Below are 13,272 nucleotides of genomic sequence, written 5' to 3' on the forward strand. Positions count from 1 at the left end.
GGTCAAATTTACACACTTCCAGTTATAATAAGTCTGGGGATGGAATGGATAGCATGGTAACTATAGTTAATCATACTGTATCGTATACTTGAAAGCTTCTAAGAGAGTAAATTTAAAAAATCCTCATCACACACACAAAATTTGAAACTATTTAGGGTGACAGACGTTAACTAGATTTATTGTGGGGATCACTGTGCAATGTATACAAATATCGAATCATTATGTACACCTGAAACTAATATAATGTTATATAGAATGGCTAATATATATGCCAATTATATCTTAACAAAAAAAGAAAAAAGTGATTATGTATAGGGTTGAAAGTGATTATGTATAAAGTTGATTATGTATAGAAGATAGGGTTGTTATGGCTTTGAGACCCTTGCAGTAGGATTTCCCAAAGAGTTCTGTGAACATGTGTCTCCTTTGTGGAAGAACTCCCATCCTGGTGGCTGAAAACCAATGGTTGTGGGTTGAAGGGCTTGAACCAGACTTTAAGGGACAAACTGCAACCAGATAAACTGATGGCATCCTACCTTCCTCATGAAAAACACCCAGACTGAAAAGATAATGCATTTAGGACCAGTCACGCAGTTAAGACACAGTGAAGACAAAGAAACAAATGGCTGTTTATGCTGTTTATCTTCAACTTCCAGTTGCTTTCCATTCAATAGGGGCAAGGTGGGGTCTGCCCTGTAGCTGGCTTGCCACCTGTACTTTCTGTTCCTTTGGAGCAGAATTAAGGGAGGAGAGCTGGTGCCAGTAGTCTGGCATTACGAGGGGCATACAGCTTGCTGAACAGAAGGTGTCCATCCCTAATGTGCACATGGTTGGAGACGTTTTATGTGCTCTCTAAAGGACTGAGACAAAGGGACTGCTGAACTGATGTGGCAAAGAACACAATTAGGGGTCAGAGAAAAGCTGGATTTTGGAGCCTCCCACGCCTTGGCTGATAGCAGCAGATAGGGCGGGGGCCTCATTACCACTGATATCAATGAGAATTGTAGGTGACAGGTGGCAGCCTCTGGGAAGGGTGACATGAAGTAGCATTTAAATGAAATGCTGGCAGCCATGCAAGTCCTGAAGCTCTCTCTTCCTTAATGTCAATCTGATTCTTGGTGGCTGTTATCACCATGACATGCAGATCAGACGATGCCTCAGGTCTCAGAATCACTCTCGTTTTTAGATACATTAGCTTCTAGACATAAAAACTAAAAGAGTTAGTGGCATATTAGCAATCATCTGAGGGTTTTATCCTAATCAATTAAAACTGCTGAAGCACACACAGTCACCAAAAATGAACATCTTTGGAGAAAGGTGAGCAGCAGCAGAACAAACTATTTAATGTCCGGGCCTCATAGAGAGACAGGAAAACTGAGCATCTTGTCTTCAGAACAGTGCACACACACATCCACATACACAGAAGTCTCATTCTGTATTTGGGGATTCACAGCCCCAGATGCACATGCCCAGCTTTAAAGACTCCCCTCCCTCCACCCCACCATCCTCAGACACTCCACTGGCTATGGTCATCCTTTCAACTTTTCAATTCTCCTGTGGCTCTAAATCATTCTCTACAAAGTGTGTCTTTGCCCACCCCATCCTCCATACAACCTAGCCCACTGTTCTCTCTTTAAAGTAGGGTGCACGTGAGGGTTTTCTGATCCAGACAATTTCTTTGTTACCTAAATTCTTTCACTTGCTGACTATGGCTTCACTTTTGCTAACTTTCCCCTCTGCCTCTCTTGGCTTAAATGACCACCATGTGTTCAGGGGTATTGTATCTCCATCATTCTTTCTGCTAAGTCTGTTTGGGCCCTGTGGACTTCTCCCTTATCTTTAGTGGCAGAAAGTGGCCTGAACCTTGGTTGAACTGGAACTTTCATCTTGTGAACTTTTGCTTCAAATAGCTCAGGGCAGGGTTCTTTACAGTCTAGGTATGGAGGAGAACATCGAGCCTGCTATAAATAAAAGACCTTCAAAATAACAGTACTAACAGCTTTAGGGTGCTTTGAAAATGCTCCACCCTACTTCCTCTCTGTTCCAGAGAGGTTCATAGCTAAATTTATACCTGTCCCAACTCTTCTTGTCCTGAGGGGTAAAAACACCCCAACCCTCTCCAAAATAAAACTCCTCTCAGTGTTGATGGTAGTGATCTATTGTTGGTAGAGTATTTATAAAGCAAACTTCATGTGGTGAATCTGTGTGGTATGAGGCTTCTATACACTATTCCTAAGGAAGGGAGGAGAAATGCAGGTCACATAAGATAACTGGGCGAAGCACAGAAGGTTCATTCAAGGAGGAAGCTCAGCTTTGCCACAGGGATGTACAAGGTGGGTGTACAAGGACTAGCCCTTCAGTAAATTTGGCCTCTGGTTCTGTAAGACACAATAGAGCCTGGAAGGATTAGTGAGGTAGGAGGCTGAACTAGGTATGTGCTGGTCCAGGAAGAGCCAGAGAATTCTATACTATCGTGGTCAGGGTCTGGGACAGCTTGGAGCTCAAGGCCAAATCTACCAGTTTAGTTCCTGCTGATATCTACCTCTGCCCCTTCCATTCTAGGAGAATGCACAGTTTATGTGTTTTGCTTTAGAGTCAAACCCTGCCTTGGATAACAAGTTCAAAGGTCTTGTCTTCTCTGTTTGCATAAGAGGCCTTGGTTGCACTGAGAATACATTCCCAGTAGGGGAATGTAACCCTGTCATGCTGGCAAGGTCATCTGGTCTTCATCTTGGGATTGCCTTGGGATTGTGCTCCTCTGAGCTCCTGGACCGCAGAGCTACTCAGTGTTCACTAGTGGGCCCCTGTACCAGATGTGTCAGGGTTAGGGAAGGAACACATTCAAGTCATCCTCATCTGGGTCTTCTTAATCCCCAGTAGATAATACCAGCCAGTCACCATTCCAGAGAATAACCACCCTTCATGCTGAAGGCAGTGAGCAGGCTCTTGAGTCTGAGCTGCCTTCTTCATAGACTCTGGCCTGGGAACTGGGCAGATGCCAAACATATCTCTTTAATAATGGTCCGTAAGGAGCTCAGAGCCTCCATGGTGTCCTGAGAAGAGGAGGGCTAGAGTGGGGAGGGTCAGGGCAGTGTGGAGGTGGATCTGATGCTCATGGTCAGATTCTGGCAGTTGAAATGGAGACATTTAGAGCCTGGAGAATTTGCGAAAGGCTCTTACCTTGGGGCTCTATGGAGCCCATATGTGGTCATGATTCATCTGTAAATCTGTCTATGCTGAGTCAGCCCAAACTCACATTTCAGGGCCTGGGAAGGGAGCCACAGGGGAGGAGCAGTAGGAGAAAGAAATGGATTTAAGGTTTAAGAGAGAAAACAGCAAGGGCTGGAGGGATTTCAGTGCATTTAAAAACAAACTTTATAAAAAATGAAATGCAATTAGTAAATTGAAATCACATCCAGATTTAGTCTAACTGAGGTCTTTCTTCCTCCATGTAGAATAAGTCAGACTGGACTGACAAAGAGTAGACATACTTGATATTAAAAACTGGCAACATTCAAGAGCCCTGTAAAACCTCAAAGCAGGAGAAAGAATCCAATCTATTACTTGGCTGGAAGGCCCACTGTCATGGGTAATGTATCAAAAGATGACAAATATTTTGGCCACATGTATGCCTCTCTGTTCTCACTGAGGCAGGAATCTTGCCTTCCCTATTTCATAATTTAGTGGTAATTTACCACTCCCAATATTATTAACACTCAGTAGTCAACTGATTTACAGTCCAGTGCAGGGTTCCCAGTCTTTCTTTTTTTTTTTTTATGAGACATGTAGGATGGATGGTATTCATACGCACAGTATACTCTCTAATGAATTCTCAGATTTTGACAAAATACACAAAAATAGCCATGCTGAAAATTCATTTTCTTCATGTATCATATTCATATTCATCATATATCAAAAACTTCTGCTCCCTTCAGGTAACATGAAGAGTGGTAACTCTAGCCCATTCTTGCCCATTCATAAAAGCATTTGGGAATGCAAATGACCAACAGTGAGGGTGTTACAGGAACAATCTTGAATTTATTTGCATTTACTTTTTAGAAAACTAACTGTTCATAAACTTTGGTATTTAATCTCCTATAATAACAAATTATTGCTATGCACTGTTCAACTGCTCTGGACATACCATTGTGTCTTGACATCATGGTTGAGGGTTCTTAGTCTAGGTCAGTATTCCAAACTCAGAGTGCAGGTCTTGGGTGAGGTAAGGGAAGCTTGGAATTTTAGGAAGGCGTCCACAAATCCATGAATACACCAAACATTACAGCACTCTAGATAAATAGTCATCTTGTGTGTACATTACCACTTTTCAAATGTATACAAGTGTATAGGAATTAATAAAATTAAAATAATTTAAAGACTTTGCTGAATTCATAGTAGCTCTTTATCATATGTTTTCTCAGTCAGGAACTATCAAAGTACAATCATAACATGATTAGGGGCTACAGTATAGAGAAGGGAAAGCAGATGAAAGAATTAAGGTTTCCAATTGTATATGAAGGTCCATATTTTAGCACAGGGAAGTGGACAAAGGACAGCAGCAGGAAATTAGACCAGCGTTTCTCAAAGTGAGGTCACTGGATTACCAGTATGGAACTCTCTAGAAGTTGCTGGTCGAAATCTCCTGAGGTGTGTGTCCTTCATGAGCTCTTATTGAGTTTAACTGTGTCTGAGAATCACAATCACTGGGTCAGAATGCACTGTGAAAAAATGCTTTTTTAACATACTAATAATACTGAGATACTACAAAATTTTCTCTAAGAGGTTTTAAAAGAAGATAGAGAAATATGCTTGCTTGATGACAGGACCATCTCAAGATGACCCATCTCTAGAGACCAGATGTCCACTCCCAGACCATATTTTAGGCATTTTCTTGGTCACTGGAGTATACTGGAGACAAGGTTCAGAAGGGGCATGGGATTCCCCACATAGTTATAGTCTCTATGTTGTTTTCCAAAAGCACCCGAGGGGTTGGAGGCTTGCAAAACAGGAAGATGATGGCCTTTGCCAAAGTAACTTCCAATTAGATAATGAAATTATTCTGTTTATAGACTTTACAGAGATCTGAAATACCACTAATCTTTCTTTTGGAGGGACTATGGGAAGCTCTCTGACAAAGACAGATTTTTAAAAATGGCTTCTTGGCAATAGTTTCAGCTTAGAAGTAGATAAATTATTGATTAGAAATAGAATGAATGTCAAATCTCTTTAAGACTCTATGACAATATCTAGGAACAAGAATTCTTTTCTATAGGAACCTAAAAAACAAAAGCAAAAACAAACCCCCAAACACATAGACTTTTGAGAACTATTTAGGAGGCACTGAAAACTCCAAGTGAAAAATAGCTTTTACCAGACCCAAGGAGGAACAGGTAGAATCAGCAAATATCCAACAACAAGAATCCATATGTAAAAATCCTTTAAGGCACACCTCTGGGATAAAGACAAGACAGTTCAGCAGTCAACTTCACAGTTCACGGTCATGGTTAGGAGCACAGAACCTGAGGTCAGACACAGATCTGCTACTTAATCCCAGATTCATCCCTGAGCAGTTTGTGTGGCTTGGGTAAGTGACTTAAATCTTTAAACCACAGTTTCCTCATCTATAAAATGGGAATCATGATAATAGTACACTCCTCTGACCCTCTCTTACAGTTAAGTGTGAGGACGAGTCAAGTGAAAAAAGCCAGACCACACTAGGTGCACAGAGTAAGTACTGATGCATATTAACAATAATTGTTATTATATTTCTACTACTTTTAGTAACAAGCCAAGGGTTTTCTGTAATGTCAAGATATTCAGGGCATACAGAAAGAGTTTTTTCTGGGGTGAGGGGAAGGGAGGTGTTTGCTCAGGAACATTAAACTTGTGGGTTTAAATTCTGCATGTCCTTGAAGTCCATCCTGTGACATTAAACATTCCCCAGGGACTTTCTTCTTTTCCCAACTTCTAATAGCACGTATTCCCATCCTTGTCCCAACATTTGCCAGCTCATTTTATTCTGTCTTAGATTTTCTTTCAATGGTTTCATATGCACAAACTCCATCTCCCTAGCCAGACTTTAAACTTCTCCTGGGTTCAGGTCATACCATACCTCTCTTCCCTTATCTCTCAGAGCTTGATGCATAGTAGGAACATGGGAGAGAAACAGAAGTAAGAGACTGTATATGTGTAGGTGGCTCTCAGGGCCCCACCTCTCCGTCCTCCAAATAACAACAAAGATAATAAACAGGTTAATAATAAGTCTTCTGGCTGCTGAGTGTCCCTGGGCCTGGCACTGTTTAAATGCCTTCTCTCATCTGACCTTCGACAGCACCCCAGGAATGTGTGCTGGCGGCTGCTGAGAGAGCCATAAAGAGAACAACAAACTGAGGGCAGTGTTGCAAGCCCTGACTACTCATACAGCCATGTTCAGAACACATCAAGCAGGTATGGTTACCTTCAAATCCCTGAATGAAAGATACTGAGCCCACTCCCTCTTTTCCCAATACAATACAACTGATGGTTTCAGTGGCCCTATTATCAGTTGGGATCCCAAAGCAGAGACTCTAACAAAGAGGAGGTTTGTCAGAGTTTGAGCCTCCTCCCTTTCACATGTTTCTGATATGTCCCTTCAAGGTTGACCACAACCTACTGCAACTCAGACATATATCTCAAAGATTTTTAAGAAACAATGCTTATGTTCATGTGAGGCCTTCTGAGAGTTTCCTATTCTATTTAAATCTTTCACTGAAAATGAGAATGTGAAGAAATTGGAACCCACATACATCACCAGTGGGAATGCAAAATGGTGCAGTCTCTTTGGAAACAGTTTGGCAGTTTCTCAAAATCTTAAATGTGCAGTTATCAGATGACCTAAAAATTCTAGTCCTAGGTATATATCTAAGAGAAATGAAACTGAAAATCCATACAAAAACTTACACATGAATATTCATAGCAGCATTATTCATAGTAGCCAAAAGGTAAAGATAAACCAAATATCCATCAACTGATGAATGAACATACAAACACAATGCGTATCCACAGAATGGAATATTATTCAGCCATAAAGAGGAATAAAGTACTGACACACGGTACAACATGGGTGAATCTTGAAACCATTACATAAGTGAAAGAAGCCCAGTCGCAAAACACCACAGACTGCATGATGTCACTTATAGAAATTGTCAAGAATAGGGAAATCTACAGAAATAGAAAGTAAATTTTATTGGTTGCTGCTGGGAGGAATGTGGGGAGAATGAGGAGTGGGTATGGGTTTCTTTCTGGGGTGATAAAAATGTTCTAAAACTAAATTGTGGTGATGGTTGCAAAGTTCTGTGAATGTACAGAAAAACACTGAACTGTACACTTTAGAGGCATGAATTATAGTATGTAAATTATATGTCAATAAAGCTGCTTAAAAATGATGGTTGTGATTCAATCAATTGATTTCACCACTCAAATAGGTCACAGCACAGTCGAAATGACTGTCCTAGAGCATGCTGCCTGGCCCCATGCCCCCGCCTATGCCTCCTCTTCATGAGAATCACTGCTTGACCCCGAGAGCTGGGGAGACTGTAGTCTTCGGGTGGGTGGATGGACAGGCAGACGGAGAGGGGGTGAATGTGAGGAAGGAGGGGTGAAAGCCATCTGTGCCATGATAGCCATCATCCTTACTCAGTTAAGGAAACTGGACTGCATTTTCAGCAGCACATGCACAGGAAAAAGACCACATTGCTCAGTCTCTCGAACAGTTGGGGTGGCCATGAGAACAGATCCTTTGGTAAGATCTCTCAAAGAGCTCTGGAAGGGCTGACTCAGCCAGGATGGGTGTCTGCTTTGGTCCCTTGCTGTTTCTCTTCTCCCTGCCTTGATTCAAACATGATGGCTCAATCTCTGAAAGCCACCTAATGACCCAGAGAATGGTGGTTCTAAGGCTGTCAAAGCAAAGGACAACAGGGAGGGGTGCCTGGGTGGCTCAGTCAGTTGAGCATCTGACTTTGGCTCAGGTCATGATTTTGCATTTGTGGGTTTGAGCCCCAGGTTGGGCTCTGTACTGACAGCTCAGAGCCTGGAGCCTGCTTCAAATTCTGTGTCTTCCTTTCTCTTTGCTCCTCCCCCCACCTCAAAAATAATAAACATTAAAAAAAAAAAAAGGACAGAGGGGACGGGGTCTCTGTCTTCTTCAGTTAACCTGGGATGCCCACTTCTGCACTTTTTTTTAAAGTTTATTTATTTATTTTGAGAGAGAGAGTGAGAAAGAGACACATGTGAGCAGGGAAGGGGCAGAAAGAGAGAGAGAGAGAGAGAGAGAGAGAGAGAGAGAATCCCAAGTAGGCTCCACAGTATCAGTGCAGAGCCCGACACAGGGCTCAATCTCATGAACTGTGAGGTCATGACCTGAGCTGAGATCAAGAGTAAGCTGCTTAACTGACTGAGCCACCCAGGTGCCCCTCTATACTTCTTTTATGTAACTAAATAAATCCCAAATTTGTTTGTGCCACTGAGTTGTCTCTGGTAGCAGTGGTCAAAGGTACTTATAAATGATATGTCATCTAAATGAAGAAAAAATCCTCTCCATCATATATGAGCCAAGGATAGACCTCTTAAGAAACAGCAGCTACTCTCCCACCCAGGACTTTCTGCCTCCCTTGCCTTCTGGAAGAACTTCTACCTGAGTTCCAGGTCCAAAGGGAGGTGAGAAACCAAATACCTTGTAATTTTAAATATCCGCAGTAGCCGGACACATCTCAGCACAGAGATGCCCAAGGGAGACATGATCTTGGTCTCCACCAGGATGGTCTCCAGAATGCCCCCACACACGATGAAGCAGTCAAAGCGGTTGAAGAGGGACACAAAGTAGGCCTGCAGGCCCAGGCTGTACATCTTTAGCAGCATCTCCGCAGTGAAAAGGGCCAGTAGTGCCTTGTTGGCCGTGTCTGGTGGGTTCAAGAGAGGGGGTAGGATCCCAACACAGATGTGAGAGTGGGGAGAGGGGGGAGGAGGAGAAAGAAAACAGTAATTATCACCACTGGAGAAAAAGCCAGATGCTTCCCTTCCCAGCCAGGACACCTCTCCCATATGTTGCTGCCAGAACAGAACAATTGGGGCCAAAGTGACAAGAAAGGGGTATCTAGTAATAATCACAGTAAATATGTATCGAGGATCTACCATGCATCAAAGGCTTTGTGTGCTGATCTTCTTTATTCCTCCCAGCAGCTTTTCAGAGATGAGAAGTGAGGTTCTGAGAGGTAAGTAATCTGCCCAAACCAATCAGCCAAAAGGGGGAGCCAAGTCACCCATCTGCCCTCTACACTGGGAGACTGTCCACCACCCAGCATTCTGGAATGCAGCCCCTGTGTCTGCCTGACTCCCTGGGCATGGAGCTGAGGCACTGGCTAAGGAGGTCCTCTTCTAGGGGTTCAGGGAAGGGTACTAACTGCCCATTGAGGACAGCTCCTCGTGCTCAGGCCACTACTGTCCTCTTTCTTGGCTTTTTGCTCACCTCATCCTCACACATTCTGGCAGGTCCACCTGCAGGCTATTGTATTGAAAATCCATTCTGGGAAGTTGGCAGCCAAGGGTTGAGATAGCCAAACAGGGGGCAGCATGTGTCCTTGTCACCTGGACCCAACGGTGACTGTTGGGGTAGGCAGATGGTGTGGGCCTACACAGGTGAGCCACATCTGTTTATAATGAGGTTGAACATTTTACTATGGGGCTTGCAAGCTGTCAGGCCCTTGGTATCTCCAGCATGGTGCCTGCCAAGAGCCACGGCCACTGGCAACTTTCCCATCAACCTTGTGCCTGTGACCATTCCCTCCCTGGGATTTAGGGCTAAGTTAACAAGAGTAAAGCAGGATAGTGCCAGGGGCTGCCTCTCACCTTGGACCTCCGTGAGCCAGTGGGGCTGGTTGTAATGTTCTGAGGCGATGGTGAGTGTGTTGAGGAACACCAGGAAGATCACAAGCCAGTAGAAGACATTAGACTTGACTGCAGCACGACACTTTCTTCTGCAGAACCGATTCCACCGACGCCAGTAGCGGCTGGAAAAGGAGCAAGGAGAGAGGGATGGGGAGGGAGGTGACTGTGAAATTCAGATTTTTTCCAATATGAAAGGTACCATAGTGGTTTCCTTTCTTCCCTTAATGGACTTGGCCTCACCAGAGCAGTACAATCTGGTGGCAAACAGATAAGCTTCATGTCAAGTTAACCAGGATCTGTCACTTGTGTGGCCTCAGGTGTAGCCCTGCCCCTTGTAAGCTTTGATTTTTCCCATTTGTAAAACAGGAATAGGGCCAAGCTCACAGGATTGTTGTGCAGATCAATAAAATCCATATATATATATATATATATATATATATATACACACCATATATTGCATCTGGTATAAATAGATATTTTTTTAATAATAATAGCATTATTCAAAATTATATTGCAAGTATTAGGAGAATTATTAGTAGTGATGGTAGGAATAGGACTAGTAATGTCTACCATTAATGAAACTTCATCTATGCCTGTTACCATATTAGGCACTTTCTATGCCTTCTCTTTAATTCTTTAAATAACCCTGAAAAGCAGTTGTTATCCTGATTTTGAGGAGGAGTAAATTAAGGGCCATGGAGGTTGAATACCTTGATTAATATCACACAGTGGCAGAGCCAGATTTGGTTCTCCCCTGACCCCAGCCCAGTCTCTCGCCCAGATGCTGCCTCATCTGTAAAGTGTAAGGGCTGAATCTGGATCAGAAGTTCTTTGCCTTTATGGGGTTATGGAATGTTTTCAGACTCTGATGAATGTTTAGATCCTCTGTTCAGAAAAGAGCATACATGCACACACGCATACATACACACACATCTCTGCATACTAGTTCATACAACAGCACATGGACCCCTGGAAGCTTAGCTATGGTCCTTAAAATGTTCCTTTGGTCTCTTGGTTAGGGACTTCTGTCAATGATTCTCAAACCTGGCTGTACATGAAATTACCTGGGGTAGCTTAAAAAAACAATCATAACCTCCCACTAGTACCTAGGCTCCAACTCCAAATCAATTAAATCTGATTCTCTGGGGGCTGGGTATTTTTTAAAGCTCCCCAGAGGGTTCTAATCTATAACCATGGTTGAGAACCATTAAGCTAGATTAAACCAAGGAGTCACTCACATTTTTAAATTCTATGGTGCAGGAGTTTATAGCTTTCCCAAATTTCATCCTTATTAGATACAGAGAAAATACATAGCTATGTTTGGTAGTTCCATTGACCAAACATTTGATAAATGCTGGCAGTAGCAACAAAGGAGAGAAGGAAGGGGATCGTGGAGAAGTGCCTGGGAGGGAGACTTACAGAGGCCACCTTAATGATTTCCAGAGAGATAATGATGGAATTTGATTTTAGAAAACCAACTAAACAACAAAACAACTTCTAGATCAGAGGTAGTATGAGAAATATTCTTTTGACCATCTGGGCTGGAGATGATGAAGGCAGTAGCTTTATTAATGGAAAAGAGGACACTGAGTTGACACTCCACAATTTTGGAGGCAGAATCAATAGGACTTTGAGTTTGACTGGGTGTGCAAGGTAAGAGAGAAAGGTATGGAAAGACAGCCAAAACTTCTAGCTGGGGTGATTTGGAGAGTGGCACCTCTAGCCAATATAGGTACAGACAAGGAGAAGCAGTGCTCTGGGCAGGGAGGTTGCTATGAAGGGAAAGTAGGGGCGCCCAGCTCAGGAAATAGATTTGGAGTGCTTGCAGGTCATGTATATAGAGAGACCCAACAGGCAGTCAGAAGGCAGTGCCCCTGTGTGGGTAATAAAGAAGGCAGGGAAGGAACAAAGAAGCATCTTGGAACAATAGTCCATGAATATCTGTATTCACATCTGTATTCTACGTTTCTAGAAATGCAGATCCTTGCTGCTATGGATTCATCCACCCACCCCCAAACTGACTTTCAAGACAGCTTGACTTCATTTATGTTTTCACTCTGTATTTTCTACCTACTGTCTGTGGAAAACCCTGTTACCAAATCTTTGTTAAAATCTATTAGGAGACTAGAAAAGTGAGAAGTACATTTAAGAAGAGAACTGTTTCCTCAGAACTGCAGACAGAACTTAGTTTTTGGCTTGCAGAACAGGGAGGGAAGGAAGAATTAATCACATAGTGTTCTGATCTGACCCTACCTCATCATGGGTACTTGAATGCCATCTCTAGTGTGTGCTATCTCTTTGTAGGGGATACTTACATGCTACTTGGGGGTAATTCACTGCATAGAGAAGAAATGCATTGGGGTCAGAAAATTAAGGTTTCGAAATGCATGTAGGGAGGCTTACATCTTCCTAGACATACCACCCCGGGTAAGAATGAAGATGAGGGAGGCTGAGGAGAGGGGCAAAGGAGTGGGACAAGGGGTTCTTGGTGGTCCTCTGGAGTTTGCCAGCTCTCGGTACTGAGGAGTCTTATCTTGACAGGACAGGACACTGATTCTTCCCTATTATTGTGGTTATTAATACTGTAGAAAAATTTGGTGCAATTTTTTCCTAAAAAATGAATTTTCAGGACAAACTTCTATCTAGTCTTAAATAGCTTACACTGTAGTTTCAAAGAATATTTTAAATAGATATAATTTTATGTTACAGAAATCACTGATAATTGTGATTCAGAGTCCAAAGAATCAAGTTTGCATTTCTTTACAGTATATAAAAATGGACTTGGAGTCAGTTTAATACTGAGAACTTGATTAAGTTCCTCTTGTCCCGAGTTTCGGATACGAGGTACCACATAGTCAGGCCTATCCCATGGGTCTAGAACTGCCTGACTCGCTGAAGGAGTGGCTGTCGGATAGGGTAGTGGCTGTTAAATGTGCTGTTCCTGTGCACATCCATTCAGGGGAGTCACATGGATTTGGGCTGGGGTGGGGGTGGGGGTAATTACTATCCAGAGAAAGTATTTAAAGATAATTATACACCTCCCACTCTTCAAAATATAGCTTTGCTTGACAACTGGTTTCCTGGCAACACTTCCTACTGTATAATAAATGTAATGATTTATTAGAATGTGTAAATTTATTTGTGTGTTTACATACACACGGAGGATATAGAAATTAAATGATAAAATAGGGAGGAGAAATTTGCCTGCTATTCATGTTCCCTTCACACTAAGCACAAAAGTCATTTACTCTAGAAATAGAAGTTCCCATATGTAGACATAGGACAGAAAGGTGGATATGAATGTGCCTAATCTACTTCTTCAAAATTCTGTATCATTGCATCCCCATGGGA

The 13,272-nt window shown here is 42.6% G+C and overlaps 1 protein-coding gene across 12 annotated transcripts in view; it reads right to left on the reverse strand.

Annotated features, from left to right (window-relative positions):
- Positions 1-13,272, reverse strand: part of CACNA1C (calcium voltage-gated channel subunit alpha1 C) — a 662,038-nt gene that overhangs the window by 114,439 nt on the left and 534,327 nt on the right. For all 12 annotated transcript variants that reach the window (XM_047065565.1, XM_047065566.1, XM_047065559.1 and 9 more), the window contains exons 12-13: positions 9,883-10,043; positions 8,711-8,936 (exon numbers count right to left, since the gene is read on the reverse strand). In XM_047065565.1, the coding sequence (XP_046921521.1) occupies positions 8,711-8,936; positions 9,883-10,043 (387 nt within the window). The remainder of the gene's footprint in view (positions 1-8,710; positions 8,937-9,882; positions 10,044-13,272) is intronic.

Source organism: Lynx rufus, unplaced genomic scaffold (assembly GCF_022079265.1).
Source record: "Lynx rufus isolate CCGP_SWC_20201006 ecotype Redwood Valley unplaced genomic scaffold, mLynRuf1.p SCAF_7, whole genome shotgun sequence".
NCBI classification, from domain to species: Eukaryota; Metazoa; Chordata; class Mammalia; order Carnivora; family Felidae; genus Lynx; species Lynx rufus.